Source organism: Aptenodytes patagonicus, chromosome 1, assembly GCF_965638725.1.
Source record: "Aptenodytes patagonicus chromosome 1, bAptPat1.pri.cur, whole genome shotgun sequence".
Taxonomy (NCBI): domain Eukaryota; kingdom Metazoa; phylum Chordata; class Aves; order Sphenisciformes; family Spheniscidae; genus Aptenodytes; species Aptenodytes patagonicus.
The window spans coordinates 223581304-223601401 of record NC_134949.1 but is presented as its reverse complement, the minus strand read 5'-3'; the positions used below and the strand labels follow the sequence as shown (position 1 = coordinate 223601401).

Sequence of the window (20098 nt, the reverse complement as noted above, 5' to 3'; positions counted from 1 at the left end):
TTCTCAAGGGCTACATGAAATCCAGGGGCCATGGGATGTTGCATTTTATGCTGCTTTGGCTGCAGGGCACTACTGCGCTATTTTGGCCTTGAACAAATGCTCACTTTGTCATTAATCCAGAGGACAACATCCCACTGAGGCCCTGAGGTGCCTGTTAGCTGTAGAGGCTCCTAAATCCACCCTACAGGAATCTGTAACCTTCTGAAAATGCCTTCTCAGACCTCACCTGTTCACAGTGTGATCCAGGTTTCTTGAAAGGTTCACCAAGGATTTGTGAAAGCTGGCCAGAGCTGTGAGTCCAGAAGGAAAATGCACGAGCACCCCGCATGCAAAGGGAATTTGCAACATGCATTTTCCCTGGAGAACAACGGAGCGAGCAAGACACTCACAGACCTTGAGAATGGCTCCAGCTCCATCCGCTGGAGAGGCACTTGGAAGGCAACTTTATTCCAGCTGTGCTTAATACATCCCTGGGCAATTCCAGTGGCCCTTGTTTCAGCTTCTGCAGTGCTGCCATGAACAAACAGGTACCTCAGTTTGGGAATTCACAGTCCCTGACACCTGTGGGAAACCCACCTTCAGCAGGTCGCAGGCCACCTCTGCTGCAATGTTATCCAGATCTTCATTTTAAGATAAGTGAGTTCCTTCAGATCCAAACAGTTTTGTAAATTTTATACTTCTGAAGATGGCTAAGCTGTTTGTAATACTGCATGTCCTAATGGCAAGAGTGTCCCTGTGCTGGAGGGCAGTACAATGAGATAATTGACCGTGGCACCATTATGTAACTGTGCCTTCAGCTCTGGGTGTATAAATCACATCACAGTCAATTATCTCACTAAAGGGCCCCCAACAGCGGGCTCTATTGCTTAATTAGGCTCTTGAGGTGAAGCCAACCTCGTGTCTGTGCAGTTGCCAGACGTCTTAATGCGAGTGGATGGCATGGGGCGGGGTAGGTTGGATCTGCTTTGCAGGCTGAAGTAAAGAATAAGAAAGTCATTGTCTCCCCTGCAGGAATAGTGAGTACGGCTTGAAGGGGCTGACACCCTCTCAGCCGCCCTCTCCAGAGGCAGGAAAGGCAGTGTTCAGGCATAGCAGGCACTTTTTTTAGGGAAAGCTTGCTGTTATTATAGGGAGGGGGAGGGAAATGTGTGTCCCAGAGATGTGGGAACAAATGTGACTCTGGAACGTGTTGGTCTCACTCGGAGCACTTTGTTCTTCACAAGGGAAAATGATGTTTGACACCCCATTGCCATCAGGCACAGACTGGGAGTGAATGAGAGCTGGGGAGTAAAAAAAGCAAAGTCTGATGGTCCTTTTCCTTTCTCCAAGCCCCAGGGAACAGGAGTAATGGCTCATCCTGACCCTAAGGAGGCTTCAGCCTTCAGAACTTGGAGATCCAGGCTGGCATGGTTTGTGCACTACAACTTCTGTCCCTACCAGTATGTCAGCACAGTGCTCCCCTGCTATTTATTCCTCTTTTCTTTCCCACTTCATCACCTTTTCCTCCACCTCATCAATCCTCCACTTCCCCACCTTACCATCACTGGCAGAACTATGCTCATTTCCAACAGCCGCAAACCAGTCCCACCAGTCCTATCCTGGCTGCCCACCTCTCCGTCCTCCTTTCTGCCTCTCCTCACCAGCCCTTTAGCTCAAACGTTGACCTTCTGGGGACAGGGATGGTCATTTTTCTGGATGCTGCCTTGTGAATGTTTGAACAGCCAGTGAACAAAGAATCAGAGAGATTTCCAGCAACCAGCTGTAAGCCTGTTCCAGGAGAGTAACTGTTAAGTTAGGAGCCATTAAGAGAACGAAGCAAAGGGGTCGGCTGGAAGCGCGGCTAGATTTATGCAACCCTTTTTGTTATAACAATAATGGTAATGATGATGGAGGACTGTACTGCATAAGGGCTGCACGGCAAGGGGACCGGCTGAGAATGAAGCAGAAAACAGCTGCAGAGCAACCACAGTGCTAGGGAGTGTGGCTAAGTAGGTGTGAGTGTGCATCTGTACCAGCATGTGGGGAGCTCTGGGGCACTGAGGATGCAGGTGATTTTTGGTGTTGGGATTACCAAGATGATGCCTGATGGATAATCCACTGTGTGCAGCTTGGCTGGGAGAGGGACAGTGGCCCAACTCACCTTGGAGCAGGGTGTAGAAGGCTCCCGATGCCGACAAATTGGTTGTTATCGTAACATCATCCTTGCTGGAGGTTTCCACCTGGACATGCACGGAGCTGTCGGTATCGCTGCGGAAGCTGCTCACTTGGCCAGTCGGGAAGGTCACGTTGGTCAGGCGCCCAAAGCTGTCGTACCTGAAAGGGAGGATGGAGTGAAGTCAATAGCATCAACAGAGGAGTGGGATACAGGAATCATCCTATAAAGCAGAGACCAAGTCTTGAAGTCATCACCCAGGTTTTTCCCAGAGGAAAACGCATTGTCAGTCTGTCAGACTGTCTTGACTTTTTTGGCTTCATGAAAAGAAAATCACAGCTTTTAGCTGAAGAAAAATCAAGCAAAGAACAGAAAATTACTGCATAAGTATTAGCCTGTATTTTAACAACATTTTTCCAATACTTATCACCTGCACTGTGCTTCTTGTTTACAAGAGTAACTTTATTTCCCATCTACTGTGCTGTGACTTAGGGAAAAGCACTGGCCCGTGCACCCTGTGTAGCAGAACTAGGCGTTTCTGAAGGCCACCAACTGTTCTGTCTGCTTGTGTCCTGAGCTCTTCAGTGTGTTTTTTCTTTTTTTTTTTTAACCTTATTTTAAAAGCGACAGGTAGCAGGAAGGACCTGCCAGATTGGCCGCATCAGGTAGAGAACTGCCCTTTGTGAACATGGTGTAGAGCCCTGAGCACAGCTGAGACCCCCGTGTCTACCTTTTAGTGTTCCTAAGACCATCTGGAAGGACTGATTTAAAAGTGTACAAAAGCAGTTCAGTTTTCACCCCTACTGAGCCCTTGGCTTTTCCAGTGAGGGAGTCAACATAAGCACCATCTGGGAAGGCTTCTGTGATGTGGACACCTGTGTACCAGGACCCAGATGAAATAAGCTACATACATGCAGGTCCCACAGCAGTTAACAAGCTGGGGGGTTATTTTTCAATAAAAAGGAGAAGCAGACACCTGCGCCTAGAGGCCTCCTGAGTCGCTGGAGCCAACACACCATCCTGCCTCCCATTTGTGGCACTGCAAAAAGGGAGCCCTTGGGTCTCAGACTGAGCTAAGAGCAGAGGGTTAGCAAGGGACCCTTGCCGTGAGGCTATTGTAGACTGAAATGGAGAGCAGCAGGAAGCTCTATTGGCTTATCTCTGGAGAGCTGTTAGACCTTCTGATGAGATAGACCTTCAGGGAAGGGATATTTAACTAGTCAGGGAGAAACAGTAGAAAAATTCCAGCAAAAGCAGTCAGTGATAACATTTGACTTTTTTCAAGTCCCGCCCACATATCATTTAAGAATGATTTGTATGATATATATCAAGAAAAGGTATCACTTGGGGATGCAAAGCGGATGGTGGGTGAGCAGAGAGGACTCGTTCTCCTGCAATAGCCAGCGGTGAGCCTTTGATGGAGCATGGTGTCCAGTGAAGGGCACCGTTCCTCAGAATGACAAAATAATGTAAATGATACGTTAAGGATAACAAGGTTAGAAAACATGACCTAAGAAGCAAAGCCAAAAGAAATGAGCTGATTTAGAAGAGAGGAAACAAGGAAGTGGGAAGATGCCACCTTGGCAACGGTTGTTCTGAAGAGAATTATAATTAATTGTTCATCATGTCTACTGAGGATGTGACAAAAAGTAATCCGCTTGAATGGAAACAAGGAAGATTCAGGTCAGAAGCTGGAGAACATTTTCCAGGCCCATGGTTGCTCCAAGCAGAGGAACAGATGGAGCGCTGGAAACCCCATTGCCCAACGCTTTTAAGAATAGGTGAGAGAAATGTGTTAGAGAAGGTCTGGATGCAGTTGATCAGACCTTGTATGGCTGAGGAGCTCTTGATCCTCCTCTTCAGGATTACTCTGAGCTGGGGAATAAGACAAAAGACTCCAACTAAAAACAAAAAAACCCAAACAAACAAAAAGAAAAGAAAAGAAAAGTAAAGAAAAGAAAAAGTACTCTTGGACTGCAACCCATGAGACCCAGGAGCAGCCATTGGACTGGCTCTGCACTGTACAGAAAAAGAAATTCGTCTCCTCTTCCATTCTCTTTTTTCCAGATTTGTATACAGTGCTGGTACTTGCTTTTGACAATATGCTGGCAGTGACTTAGCATGAGGAAGGGCTGGTAGAAAAGGTGATTTTTGCCCAAGTTTAATATTTAGTGTATAGTGACTGAATGGATGAGCTCATTGCAAGTCTCTCCAGCCCTTGGGTTTGGAGACACCATCACGTGAGGCTTTTCTTGCCCACTGGGCAGAGGGGGAGGTGAGAAGGTAGAAGAAAGCATTTGGCCTTCCACAGCGTCAGCCTATCAGTCATGGGATTATCCATGCATGGAGGACGGAGCAGCTTTGCCCTTTCCCTCCAAGATCTTGGCGATCAATCAGCCACTTGTGAAATAGAAAAGAAGAAAGAAAAAAAAAAAAAAGAAAGGGATGAATTCAGGACTGCATTGCAGGAGTTTGGCAGCGACCACTTAAAGCTTTTCCAAGCGGCTAGCAGCGCACAGCTTGGATCTAAACTGAATCTCCTTGCAAGAGTCAGAACTAAAGTGCTCTCGGTACCAGACGCTTTGCTCCACGTTTGTGGCTGTCCTGTTTGCACTGAGATGGTATGCGTTTTGATTGTGCTTTCTGCACAATCATCTGCACATCTCCTCCTAAAACAGCATGTGAGTCTTAAACTGAAAACGTCACAGGCAGTATCTTTACCCCATCTGCTGAGACAGGACACAAGGGACATGATTTAGTCTCTACCTTGAGCAGAGAAAACATTGTTATCACTAAAGGTGTGTTGTGTAACACCCCAAATTCTTTCTACCTTGACATCAATAGTCCTATATATAAATCAGTCTGAACCGTAAGGGTAAACTCAGATCCCAAATGCTCTGAAATTTAAGGAAGATGGATCTGAATTTAACACCTCTGACTTGGTGGTGTTAGCAACTGTAAGAGATTTATTTATATTGTTCTATTTAAATTTAAAAAAATGAGCTGCTCCTGAAATTGAGCCTGATTCAGCTCCTAAAAATAATGGCACAAATCTGGACGTGCTGCACTGAAGTCTAAGGGGTGAGTTTGGTGTAATACAGGTGTGAGTCTGAAAGGAAGCAGGTCTGTGGATTAGGGAAAGGAGAGCAAAAGCCAGGATGGGGGCAGAGGGCTTGTTCATGTGATGGACGTGGCTGCTATTTCCTTTAAGTGCTGAGTCAATGTCCTGTGAGTCATATGGTTTATCCTCATTGAACGACACTCAGCACCATGGTGAGAGTCAGCACAAAACCTATACTCCATGCAAGCCCTACTTATGTGCTCCAAAGAAAGCCTCAAAAACCTGTGGATACTCAGTTTAACAGCCCCAAGCAGCAGCAGACACCCAGCTCCTTAAACTCTATTCCTGGACATCCAGCTCCCAGCACCCTCATAAACGGTCCTTCAGCTCTCTGCTGGGAAAATATAAAATATTTGCAAACGGGCAAATGGGAAAATATGCCAGTAACCTCTGCCCGTGCAAAATGGGTTAGAACAGCATGAAAAAAGAGCATGAAAGAGTATGATGGTGCCTAAACCTCTGTGCACACATTCTTCTTTTTAAGTCAAAATGAATAAGTACATACACATAATTTCCACAGTTACCTTTTTACAGCTGTATAAAACTCACATTACAGGGGAGAACTTCACCAAGAGCAAGGACTTCCATTTGGGACTTTGGGTCCTGAGAAGCAAGGCTTGTTTTGGGCCAGAACAGTCTGGAATGGTGTGCTGGAATTGGTTTAAGATGTCTACACGTGTACATTAGACTTTTAGCACCTCCTTAGTCACCCCATTAGCCTCCGTCAGAAATAACCTGGACCATCTGTGTTTTCTGCGTTTGCAAGAGCTGCTGCACCTCTGCCCAGGAGCGAGGCAGGGACCTTCCAAGCACTCACTTTGGGGGTGACAGCTCACCTATTTGCAGCTGCAAGGAGGTCATGCCTTACAAAGGGAGAAATGCGAGAAGGTTCTACAATTAGACTGTTCCCATTTTTATCGTTATTTTTAATTGGTGGCAGATGAAGTGCAAAACACTCAAGTCCAGACAGAAACTCCTTTTAGCACTGTGGTGGCAATGTAAAAGGAGGTCCTGGAAGCTAGTTAGCATGGACACACACAGCACTTTCGTCTTGGCAAGCAGTTTCTTTTCTCTTTTCTGCTTTGCTCAGGACCAGAGCATTTTCCCCTTTTCCCTTGATTTAGATCACACAGCACATACCTGATATCATCTATCACATAACCACAGTCTCCCAGGACACATTAGCTTGAAGGCTTCAACATACCAAACAGATAATGTGCTTAAAAAAATGAAATGAGTTAAATGAGTCCATTCCTTCTACCTCTGCTTTCAGCCCTATAAAGGCACTTCCAGAGCACATCCTCAGCTTGGTGAGGAAGGCCAAGCAACTGGCTCTTTTGCAGCTGCAGGTGCGCCCTGGTATTTGCAGTAAGATAAATCTCTCCTAGTCACCTCATTTTGCAGCTAAGCTGTATAGGCCTGTTTCCACAGTCTTGGGATTTAGGGGTGGGCCAGTTTTCATCACAGCCTAAGACTTCTGTGTTCTCCAAATGCTCTGAAAGCACCAGAATTAAGGAAATACTGAAACATGGGAGCGCACGCAGCAGCCACCCTGAGCAATGAATTCATCACCTGCTAACACAGCTGCTGCCTCCCATTCAAACCTGCTGCAAAGACTCAGCACTTACAATTACAGTGACAATTATTAGGCCAGCAAAGGAAGCTGTTGCTATCCATTCCCAATTGGAAATGTATTTAGCTAAGGTTCAATGCACAGAATTAAAACGGTATTTGGTGCTTATGAGGCCTAATTGTTAGCTTGTAAACATTCAGAGCTTTCATTTATCACATTACCGTTGTGTAGAGACCTGGGCCTTGGGAATTAAAGAGAGCATCCTAAGTACCGTCTATTCAGAAATCAATTCCTTGCCTTATTTTATTCCTCATTTTAGCTTTTTCACATTTCATCAGCCTTTTAAAACTACAAGTCAAATAGATTGGAAAAAATTCACTATAATAATATTGCATTTAGTGCCAAAGTGTCCTAATGTACTTTGCAAACTATATTTTGCGTGCGATTATATAGACATGCATCTGCCGCCTCTGAACAAGCTCGCCTCTTCACAATTTTTCAAACAACATTAAACACAACATTAAAAATAAATCTGTAACAGACAAACTGATACTACTCAAATATGTATGAAGGCAAGTCCTTTCCCTAATGACACAAGGCCAGGTTGCAGCCACTGTCTGCAGAATTTTCTGACTGCCCAAACAAGAAGAGGAAGATCTCTCTCTCTCTCTAGCTTTTAGGATACTCATAATTCCCCTGGTTCTCAACTAAACTCTGACACCAGGCATTCATTTCAGGCCAGGCCAATGGCTCAAAACATGACCTCACAACTTTGTGAGAGTATTGGAGAAGGACTATTTTATCACGGCACTTACTGGAGTTTCACTGTAACTTCTTCAGAGGAACATTGATGAGAATCTAATTATTTTATCATGAAGAAATTGTGGAGCAAAGAAATCTTGCTAAAAGAGGAGGGAGAGCAAAAGCCAAAGGTGTTTCTCACACTCCAGTCCACTGCAGGAGCAGAACGATACGATACCCTCACTTGAACTACTCTAAACCAAGGATGCCACCAAATCCCATAAAACTCAGTGTATGACCTGAGATATCATCAGGTGATAAAGGGATGTTATTAATGCAGTAAGCTAGCTTTTCTCTGAGTCAAGAGGTGGCTGCTCCTCTGAAGGTAATGTGCTATTTATCTCTGTTTTTGACTAAGAGAAAAAAATTGCAAAGCTTTTATGCCAACTACAAGGCAGACTGAGTCTACATCTCACTGTGGGGTAGATGTTGACTACGATGCCCAGTTCTGGTACCCCAGTCGCCCAGAGCAGGGCATTGGCTGGGGCACCAAACACTGCTGGGGTGGGACCTCTGCTGAGTGCTGGGGGTCATTGGGAAGCCATCCAAGGTCCTCCTGCATGCTCAGTCCAGCTGGCTCCTACCTTCCACCCATTACAGTGTGTGAGGTTTGGCAGAGTTTGGTTCTCTGTAAAACAGCATCCTACATTACGGGTCAAAGCTCCCCTTACCGCCCATCTGGAGATCTGGCTCCACGGTACCCTTCGCTCTCCAGGCAGCCCTGAGCCACTTCTTGGGCAGTCCATGAAAAGATTTTGAATTTCTGGGCTTGGCTGTAGTGATGTGTAAATATGTCATTCTGTATGGGAGGAGGTGACCTTCGAAACTAACTGGGGACACAAAGGACCTACGTGAAAGAGCTTCATCTGGGCTAAATAATGCATAGAAGGTTTGACTTTGGCTCAGAGGGAAATTGAATTAATGTGCAGTGATACCATCTCAATGAGCTAATCAAGATAATTGCCGTATTCTTGATTTAAACAAATACATTAATACGAATTTCCAGATTCTGAAGTAGATAAACAGCAACTGCTAAGAAACTTTGTAAAGGCTGGTAGCAATTTTTTCAGGTCAAGTGAAAAAGCAGCAACAACAAAGAAGCAAGTAGTCACACAGCATCCTTTGTCTTTCACTTGAGGAGTTGATCAACAAGATGCCGTTCCCCTGGCAGTTTCCAGATCAACTTCCTTTGCTGTTGATTATCACTGTCACAGGTTCAACGAGAAGGGAAGTCTTTAATCCAGTTACTGGACAAGCTGAGCTGCATTGCATTAATTGACAGCGAACGTCAAGCCCTCTGCAGAGGCAGAGAAGGTCTATATAATGTTAAAACCCTCAAAGATAGGCCTTTGGGGGGACAGGCTAATTACTGCAGGGAGTTAAGTTTCACTCTCAAAGGAAAGGGAAACTGCACAACATTATATACTGAACCTTACTCAGTGCTAAACCCAATAAAGCAGGATTGTTACAGCAGGCTTTGGTGTAGGATGTGTGAAAGGAAGAGCTGTAAGTGCTGTGAGCAAGTCTGCCACCGCCTGAAGACAGCACCTGTCTCCCTCCCCTACAGAAATGAACGACAATGTGCCAGCCCACCCTGAACCCTTGGAGGACCTGGATTCCCTGGTATGCCCTGGAGATAGACCTCTGGTACTGCGTCAATGTATCCCGCCTCCTTCTCTCCAGAGTCACACCAACGTGGCCATATGTCACAGTTCTTTGCAGCCTTATGATAAAGGCTGAGAAATGCCCTGGTAAGAGCGACAACTGAAGGAGAACCAGAGATGCTGGACATGTACACACATAGTGCTGCCACTCTTGCAATACAATTGCTCTTTCACATTGGGTGTCTGGTTTATGGTCCTCTGTGGACAGTCAGGTAAAGGTAAATCTTACAAGGATGTTCTTCATGGGGCCACTGGTGCAGTGTAAACTTGCCAGCTGAATTTACGTTCACTCTTAACTTTTTAAACAGTGATGTCCAGCCTGCCCTGGCCCATAAACAACTATTATGTGCTGTGAGAAACATGATGCTTTTCCTCAGAGTCAGATTTGATCTCTTTATTTCCTTGGCCACAAGCAAAACAGAAATATGAGCTTCACCTTCCCCCTCAGCCAGGACTGAAAACTACTCGGAGCACCTTCCAGTAGCTCATGATAACAGGATTTCTCTAAATCACTTAAACTTCCCCAATGTAAATTTCCTCATGTTCTGATACAGAAACCAATAACCTGAAGGTATTGAACGCTGATTTGGTTTACACCATCTTCTTTGGCTTCTTGAATATCAAAGAACTTAGATTTCATCCTCACATGCCTGCACTCATCCCTGCAGTTTGTGTTTGACTCATGCAAATCTTCTCTCTGGTGAGAATATATCTTAAGAAAGGCATCCAGAGTCATGTTCTAAGATACCAAGAAATGGGGAATATAGTGCTTCTCATGGTTGGTCGCTCTACCGGTTAGGTAAACTCAGCCTTTAAAACTCACGCCTTCCTGTCAAGTTGAATATCTCTAGCTTTGCTTTCCAGCCCCTTACCCTTCTCAACCCTTTCTCTGCTAGATTAAGAGTCCCTCTGTAGGTGATAGTTTTGTGCTGTCATGCTGTGATCTAGACACTTCCATCTTCTTCATGTTAAGATAAATAGATCAACTCTTCTTAGTTCACCAGCATAAAGCACTTTCTCCCCACGAATGCATTTTTGTAGTGTTTTTCTGCACAGCCTTCAATTTTCGTTGTCCTTCATAAACTGCAAACATCAGAACCGACAGTATTAGTCTCATCAATGCTGTACAGGCATAAAATCAGCTTTGCAGTACCCACTACAAGTAGAGTGGGATGAGTAAATGTATTCATTTTGTTTGTCCATCCAAGCAACAAGTTAGACAGATTTGCCATGGAATTATGCTGAGAATCACACTGGATGCCTTGATGCTTTGCTCACTACAACCTCTGAGAGTCAATGCTCAGCCCAGTTCTTGAGATGTGGCCTGTTACATGTGTACCCTGGCATTAGACTGTGTAAGAACATATTTTCTTTAAATGAAACCTACTTTATCAAGCAATTTAAGTATCTCATCTTTATTTACTAATCTTCTCATGTTATCAGTTCTGATTTTCTATTTTTTCCCAGATTATGCATGGGTAGAACCTGGGTAGAATCAATCCCTGCCAATTCACCCGAAACAACCCCACTGGATGATTCCCTATTGCTGATTACCTTTTGAGAGCTATCACAGAGCAAGTTCTTGAGCCATTTGATATGTACTTTTCACAGCTGAGAAAAGAGCAGACTGATCTGCTTTCCAAGTCCATAGTGGACAGGTTAGTCTAGGGTCAGATAGGATAGGACAGGACAGGACAGGACAGGGCAGGGCAGGGCAGGACAGGACAGGACAGGACAGGATGAAGAGTGACAGTCTCTGGTTCAAGCAAGGAAGATTTAGACTGAGCATATAAAAAAGCTTTCTAACAATAACAATAAGATAGGTAAATACATTGTTATCACTAGCAATATTTATCAATAACTTAGATGACTTTGATAGGATCCATTTGACCAAATTGTAGACATCTGCAATGTAAACGTCTGTATCTAAGCTTCGGCCACAACAACCCCATGCAGCACTACAGGCTTGGGGAAGAGTGGCTGGAAAGCTGCCTGTCGGAAAAGGACCTGGGGGTGTTGGTCAACAGCCGGCTGAACATGAGCCGGCAGTGTGCCCAGGTGGCCAAGAAGGCCAATGGCATCCTGGCCTGTATCAGAAATAGTGTGGCCAGCAGGAGTAGGGAAGTGATCGTGCCCCTGTACTCGGCACTGGTGAGGCCGCACCTCGAATCCTGTGTTCAGTTTTGGGCCCCTCACTCCAAGAAGGACGTTGAGGTGCTGGAGCGTGTCCAGAGAAGGGCAACGAGGCTGGTGAGGGGTCTGGAGAACAAGTCTTCTGAGGAGCGGCTGAGGGAACTGGGGTTGTTTAGCCTGGAGAAAAGGAGGCTGAGGGGAGACCTCATCGCTCTCTACAACCACCTGAAAGGAGGTTGTAGCGAGGTGGGGGTCGGTCTCTTCTCCCAAGTAACAAGCGATAGGACGAGAGGAAATGGCCTCAAGTTGTGCCAGGGGAGGTTTAGATTGGACGTGAGGAAAAATGTCTTTACTGAAAGAGTGGTGAAACATTGGACCAGGCTGCCCCGGGAAGTGGTGGAGTCCCCATCCCTGGAGGTATTTAAAAGACGAGTAGATGAGGCGCTTAGGGACATGGTTTAGTGGGCATGGTGGTGTTGGGTCGACGGTTGGACTCGATGATCTTAGAGGTCTTTTCCAACCTTAATGATTCTATGATTCTAATCATTCTGGACTACCTTTACAGAGAGAAACTTTCAGAATACAACTTGTCTCATCTCATCCTGAAGCAGATATAACTGACATAACTCATAAGAAACTCACCTTGAAAGTGCCTGTAAAGGGAGGCTGAAGTAACTAATTCAGATATAGACTTTTACCTTGTAGTTATACAAAGTTGCATCAGAATCTGTCTGGAACAGTTAAATAGAGATAACTGATCACAGGTTTGGATGAGATATCTCTGAAGACATTCCCAATTCTATTTTCAGTGATGCTGTGCTATCATATAGTGCTGACTTGCTCTAGTCAAGATTTCCGTAGTCTAACCACTGGAGAATACTGTTTTCCATTTAGCTCTAAAAAGCTTTCTTATGACTCTTCTGAAGTGTATAAAAGGACCAGAATAATGACTTTCACAAATGCTCTATTTTGTTGGATAGCAAGAAATAATGGATCACTGTTATAAATATACCCACAGAGTAAGTTAGATTTTAGCTTCTGTCTCATTTTATCTCCTTTATATTTTCAGTCACACTTTTAAATAAAAGAATATGTTTGAGGTATAAATCTGACCGTTATTAGCTGTAATGTTTAGTTTGCTTCACTGTCCGTGGCTACATCTGTTTTCAAGCACAGGAACTATTGGGTTCTTTGCAAAAAGAAAATACCTCCTTGATTTAGCACAATGGTCCTGACAATATAGCAGTCTTTACTCCTATAGAGAATAACACCCTATCTTTCCTCCCTAAAGCCTCCCTCAAGCAAATTCAATGTAAGAGATGGAAGGGTATTAACTTTGATTCACTGAGGAATATTGCTATAGTAATTGCAAGCAGAACGTTGATGGAATGCAAATAACCTTTCAAAAGATTCATCACAGAGTTTCCATCAGTTCTTTTCGAGGCAGGAGCAGTAATAGTGAGTATTAAGCAAAGAAATTTGAAACTGGGCCTGGAACATTTTAAAGAAAGAACCAAAGCAACTGCATATCTAACACACGAATATGTAAGTTTAGCCAGCTTTCCTTCCCTGAGTCTCTTTTTTTCCCCAGTTTTTTTCTTTGTAATCTTGTAGTCTATTCTAGCCAAATTGGACTCTTACAATGGTCTATTATTATGGTAGCTGAACACTTCCATGGAACCATTCAAACCATATGGGAAATTATGTACTAAAAGGAGCGTTTCAAAGAGGTTAGGCCTGAAAATAAAAATGAAAATAAGGAAGAGGAGGGGAAAGGGTTCTCAACAGCAGGATGAATTTGCAAACCAGCCTTCTAGACACCCTTCATTGAGTTATCTGTCTTTTTCCTATTTGATATCAGAAGCGTGTTGTCTTTATAGTATTTATAAGCAGGGAATTGCTAACAGTAATACAAAAAAGAAGTACAAATCTTCAAGTCACTGCCATCTCTGGGTTTTTGAATGCATCCTGTCTTCTCTCTGCTCAAAAATTCTTTGGGGCTGGTCTTGAACAGGCCTGAGTATTTTTACTGCTTAGTGAGGCCAATTACAACAATAGAAACCCAGCAGTCACTTAACTACAGAATCGTTTTCTGAGCAAGCTGTCATTAGTTATTGTCAGTTGTCATTCTACATCAGCCATTTCAAACAAGCTCGAAAAAGACACTGCAGCATCGGAAGTATGTGAAAAGCTGCAAAAAAGAGGATGTGATGGAACTTTCACACTTCCAAGGCTTTCAAAGCCAAGAAAAATTCTCTGACATGCAACCTAAATCCCGAGTCCTGACTACAGTTAAGGAGAACTAGGTGTCCAAATTACTTAGCTGATTTAGAAAAACTCAGCAGAAACTCTGTCTGAATCTTGACTTGGTAGAGGGAGCTTATTCAAACTCTAATGCACTTATTTCCAGTATTTAGTGTTTGTGTGAGATCTTTTGGCCATTTTATTTAGACAATAATTCTGTCCAGGGAATTAAATTCTAGAAACTTTGCATGGTTCAGAGAGCACAGAATGAACTCAGCAGCACAATATTCATAATATACTTACTCATAAAACGTTGTCCAACCATTTTCATTGCTTTTAGTGGCAAGGAGACCGGAGTTGCCGTGGTAAGTCATCATGGCCACTTCATGTCCCTGTGTTGTTACACTCTTGAGTGCGCTGTTGGTGCCAATTGTCACCCAGTAGACTTGGCCATCAGGCACTACCAGCCAGAGGGGCATCCCCGTGGAATCTCTTCGGATATTCACTAAGTTGCCATTATTGTCAGTGATCAGGGTTATATCTCCATCTCCGGAATAAGTAAAATTGTAAAGGTAATCTCCAGTGGTAAGGCTCTGAGTATAAAGGTGCTTACCACTGGTGTCAAACAAGTAGAGTTCCTGGTCTATGGGTGAGGATAACTCATATAGATTTTGCATGTTGAGGAATGGTTTGTTTTTCCGAATAAAGCGGATTCGGATATTTCCAAGATCAGCGACATACAGCTCCCCATCTGCACACACCGCAAGGGAGGATGGTGCATTGAGTTTGGCATCCTTGGCATAGCCATCGTCCCCCGAGAAGCAGTCACAGTTAGCATCGTTCTTGCAGTCACAGCTGCTTGGCGCTCCAGCAACGAGAGAAATCTCTCCATTGGTGGTGACCTGCCTGATGCGGTTGATCTTCTTCTCATCGGTCTCAGCAATATACAGGACCCCATTATGTGAGACGGCCAGGGCGGTAGCAGACTCCAGGGTAGCGTGGATTGCCACCTTGCTAAGGAGAAAGTGGTCCATGCCCGGCACCTGGCAATGCATGGGCCTCCCTGCCACGATGCGCACTTGGTGGTTCTCAGATATCTGTAACACAACGTTATTGTCGAGCACATACAGCGAATTATCCATCGGATTGACTGCCAGATCCGTGGGCCATTCTAGACGAACCTTAATGGTAAAAAAACACAAGGAAATTATTATAGCAAGACCTTTTTTCACTGCATGATTGCTATAAATCAATCACAATGAGGGTGTTTCAACATGGATTAAAGGGAGAAAGGGTAAAAGAAACAAAACTAATTATTACTGCTTGGTATGGTGGCCATAGAGGACACAGCCCTGGTGTGAGTGAGGGGGCTTAGCGCTTGCTCTGCACCATGGCCTCCCTCTGCTTCTCCACCCCATCATGAAGTGTCAGAGACCATGGGAAGAGGCATCAGTGTCCAGGGAACACAGGAGTAAACAAGAAGACTCAAAGATTCAAGTGGGATTTCCCCTCTCCAAACCATCCTATGCTCTTTGAATTGGTGGAACCTGGACCTGATAGCAGAGACCTGGGATTGGGGATTTTGTGGTGTGAAGTGCTATGAAATCAGTCAAACAAAACAATGATCCTTTTACTAAAGGCTTTTCCAGACAAGTAGCCCAGCTCCTCTGGGCAAATGACAAAGAGGGATAGACACAAAACTGGCAGCTGTGTCAGCAAGTGTGTGTGTCCAAGTTATAACCACCTATTTTCTGCTTGACACTGCAAAAATGCAAAATAGCAATTGATAAGAAATTCAGATAATTCAATTAGTAGAATAAAATACTTACGTCTTCACAGTGGTTTTCACATTTTTTTGAGCATAATGGAGGAATGAGTTCAAATAAGAGTGACACATCACAGTTCTACACTGATAATCCATATACTCATACGGATTATAAAAAAGATGGCGGCAGACTTTTTAGCAGGGCCTGTTGCGACAGGACAGGGGGGAATGGCTTTAAACTAAAGGGGGGTAGATTTAGACTAGATCTAAGGAAGAAATTTTGTACGCTGAGGGTGGTGAAGCACTGGCCCAGGTTGCCCAGAGAGGTGGTGGATGCCCCATCCCTGGAAACATTCCAGGTCAGGCTGGACGGGGCTCTGAGCAACCTGCTCTAGTTGAAGATGTCCCTGCCCACGGCAGGGGGGTTGGACTAGATGACCTTTAGAGGTCCCTTCCAACCCAAACTATTCTATGAGTCTATGATTCTATGATTCTATACACAAATAAACTGAAAAAAGTGACTGGTAACACCACAAGTGAGTGAACACTAGAAGGTCTCCATTTCTAGCTTTACTGCTGCAAGACACTGTCTTTTCAAGTGAGTCTACTCTTTTAGTTGCCAAACCTAAGAAACCTCTACCAACAGAATTCAGGGTCATTTATATTTTTACAAAGGACTGTAAAATAAGCATTTAAAAAATTATTTTATTTTACTTCAGGTTTATATAAAAAAAAGTCAATGTTGTGCTGATGGGAACCAACCAATGCTTAAATGTTTTCCTAATGGTGCATCTCCCCCATAGTAGAGGTGTGAAGGGTGATTGGAAACGAACAACTGTGAAGAATGGTCTTGGTCTCCTTCAGCCAGGCTTTAAAATAGATTTTCAACTAGTTAGAAAGAATAGCTATTCTGGTTGTATACACCCTTTCAGTCAGCCAGGCAACTCTAAGTTAGAGCAGACGGACTTGATATCTCACAGTTAACTGAGAAACTGGCCACTTTGTGCCATCTTCCCTGCTCCTCTGTGTTTTTTTCTCTGTACCCAACAGCGTGATGTGCTGTGACCGAGAGCTCTGGGATCTGGGCACACTCAAGGCTGTGCAATTCCAGGATCTCCCTGTTTCTTGGCTGCAAACCTTCCTCTCCCACCATCCATCTCAGTTGCTGCTGCTTCTCATTTGTCTGAGGTGACTAAGTTTGGGGGGTGTATAAGGTGGCAACCTTACTGGAAGGAAGAGGAGTAGATACCAGCAGGCTCAAATCCAGCAAACCATCTTTCACTGTGGTTTTGTTTAAAACCAAGAACAAGAAGACACCAAGTAAGATCTAGAGCAACGCAAGAGAGTGCTATTTTTAAAGCCTGTAGTTGAACATCTCTACCACAGCCATGCTTTACTTTTGATGCTTCTATTCATGTTTAAATCCCTTTTCAACTTCATTTTTTTTAAAGAACATCAGAAGCAAGGTATTTAGTTCATTGTGCCTTCTAATGGCTGGGTTTGTGAAGCTTATTTTCATGGCTAAGCAGTGTGCTGAGCTCTGCCTAGTCTGATTCTCTGTTTGCAAAATCTCCTTCCTTTTCTCAGCTCCTGCCCTATTTTAACCCTTCCTGTAGTAAAACATTATAGCCTGTGGTTTTCTCTTTAATAATGCATGCCTCCATCCCTTCCAGTGGTCTTTAAGCTCCGCAGCCTTGAGTTAGCATCAAGAGCAGAGTTTATTCTGAACTGACAAGGGAATTTTCAATTTCTTAAAAACCATTCCTTGTCAACACTGGCAGCTAAATATTTCATGTCCCCATGTCCCAGGGAGCCTCAGGGACCTGACAGAAAGGACCCTTCTAGCCACCGTAAATGATGAAAAGCTACTTCCCAAGCTGGGTTTTGTTTGCCTGGTTTGGGTTGCTTGGGTTTTTTTTAAATTAAACTTTGGTGCGTCTGTCCAGAACAGTACCGGTTAATCTGCCCATCACAGTACAGGTTAATCTAAAAATGGCTCCTGTCATTTTATGAAGGGAAGGAGTGAGTCTTCAGCTGACACAATTTAGGTCATCTCAGAAGTGTTTAAATATGACACTGGTATACATACAAACCACGTAACCTGCAAGAAAATGATTTTAAAGCCTGAATCCACAACGGTCTTGTAGTAACTGCCCCTGAAATTCAGATAAAGAAAAAACTAAGCCTGTAAGATGAGAAACATGCTACAAGATTGCCTTTAACCAGCAAAATTTGCTTCTATAGAAGGCATGAGAGCTTTTAAACTCGTAATTTCAGCTTGTTCATAAATTGAGGACAGTGGGAACCAGTTGCAAAGAAGCAAGAATAATCTTTTCAAATTAGAGAGAAAACCAGGAAGAACAGATTCCACATGGGAGCACAGAAATTATCTAGGTAGTTACAAAAAGGAAACCCCATTGACATCTATTGTGGCTGAATAACAGTACTTAGCCCTCCAGCTATGATCTGTATTTTCATAGGAGAGGGCAACATTCCTGTAGCTAGGCAAACAACAAGTGGCACAAAGGTTTCAAAGGACACTATCTCTAAACTGGAACAATTTGACAGGTTGGCCAGTGCCCCACAAAATCAAGTGCTGGGTTGCAACAGATTTCTCTTCTGCGCCATCCAGAAGTAAAGCAATCATCAAACTGAGATTTCCTTTTCTCTTTTTTTTTTTTCCTCCACCTTTAAGCAGCAGGACTTAAAAGCCCAGCATGATGGTAGCTGCAACCAATTTGCAATCTGATGCAATTCAAGATTCTTGTTTTCCTGCTGTTGCTAATTTTGGCACCACAGCCTCCAATCAGTATTTCCTAGATGTTAATTTGATTCAGGTCTAAAATTGTGCTGGGCCAAATTAGGATGGGGGGAAGCAAAGAAAAAAACCCATGGTTAGCTAAGTTGTTATAACAGAGCACGGCATATAGCCCTACTAAAATGAGTATGGCTGCCTGGCCTTTTTAGTTTAAAGCAACTAGTTTCTTGAGAAGTGAGCCTCATGAAACCTGCCTTCCCAGGAATCTGTGTCTCTCAGCTGATCGGGAGCTCTGAAAGAAGTCTCTTCTGTGGCTGGGACATCTTTAAAATCTCTCTCCCCAGAGATCTCTGAGTTAGGTCAGTTTAGGTCTTTCCTTCAGCCTTTATAGGATCTTTCTTTTTGACCCAGTCATTTTCATACCACAAAATATGTAGAGATGTAATTCTCCTTGAGCCTTTACCTCTTTGTCAAACCTGGGGAGGCACACAGACATGCAGACAGGGTGAAGGCATAGGCTTCTATTCTGTAGAAACCCAACCAAAACATTGTCTTACCTGAGAAATGTCCATGACAGAGTCACAGCTGAGAGGCCGAGCAGATGTCAAATCATTGGAACCTAACACAGTTGAGATGATCCCATTCTGATCAATCCGCCTGATCATTGTACCATCCACAAAGTAAATCAGCCCAAACTTGTCCACGGTGATGCCTGGGGAGGGAAAAAGCAAGACAGTCAGAAAGGAACGGCAACCTGACAATTATGAGATGAATGGAAGACGATGTCTGGTTTGACACTCATACAAGAGTAAGACCGCTGGTTTGGCTGGGAGCAATACATTTTATGGCATTTAAAAGAGATGAGATGAGAGCTGGACATGTGGGAGTCCTGGTTATCAGGAGCTTTGAACCGGCACCATTCCACCGAAGGCACTTCCAATGGGCACATGATGCAATTTAGAAATCCCTGCTTGCTTCTAGAAAAGGGCATGGCATTCAGTGAACCGCTGAAAGGAAAAGGTTTTGTGATAACTATGTGTCTTGCATGTTCAGAAACATGGTGTTATTGCTCATGGTATGAATATTAAGCCATGCACATGAAAACGTTACACTGGTGAACCTTTCAGAAATGGCGATAGAAAAGCTGTGAAAGATCCACCAGGTCAGTCAAATTCCAGACGGATAAATGTGGAAGAATTTTTCCTAGGATAATCCTACTAATCCATATTATTTCACCTGTTTCTGAACACTGTTTCATTGTCCAAACCTCCTTTGTAGACATATTCCCGTCAGTGGATTTGAGGCCTGCTGCCAACAGTTACAGACTGCGGATTCTCATTTCCTCACCTGCAGATATGTGTCATTTCACTTCCCCCTAAGCATAATTTCTGAAGTATTTGTTATGTTAGCACAACCTCCTTTAATCCTCTTTATCCCAGGCTAGCTATACTCTGCATCTTCCATCAGAGGATTTCATGGAGCTTTACACTTACTAATTAGACCTCATAGCAGTCTGTGAGTGTGATCACCTTAATTTTACATATTGGGAAAATAACAGACAAAGCAATTTTCACAAGGTCACAGAGAAAGTCCATGACTAAGGCAGGAATAAGAAGTTAAGGGCCCCATTCACCTCTCTTTTATGCTAGTATAAATTAAAAATAGCTCCACAGATACTAACAGAGTCATCCATCTCATCTACCCTATGGTGGCAGAATGCTGCTCAGCATAATATTTGAGTGTCTTCAAGACACTCAAAGAATGTAAAGGAACAGTAAAAGAATGCAGAAGCCTGTAACACCCTCTTCTATGCAAGTGAAAATTCTGCTTGGAATATATGAATATATGAATATTAGGATCTTCCTGTTTGGTTTCTTTCACTAGCAG

General features: G+C 43.8%; 1 protein-coding gene across 7 annotated transcripts in view; it reads right to left on the bottom strand.

Annotated features, from left to right (window-relative positions):
* Positions 1-20098, bottom strand: part of TENM4 (teneurin transmembrane protein 4) — a 624775-nt gene that overhangs the window by 32343 nt on the left and 572334 nt on the right. For all 7 annotated transcript variants that reach the window (XM_076328426.1, XM_076328432.1, XM_076328425.1 and 4 more), the window contains 3 exons: positions 18769-18923; positions 13992-14869; positions 2141-2313 (listed from right to left, as the gene is read on the bottom strand). In XM_076328426.1, coding sequence (XP_076184541.1) covers positions 2141-2313; positions 13992-14869; positions 18769-18923 — 1206 coding nt within the window. The remainder of the gene's footprint in view (positions 1-2140; positions 2314-13991; positions 14870-18768; positions 18924-20098) is intronic.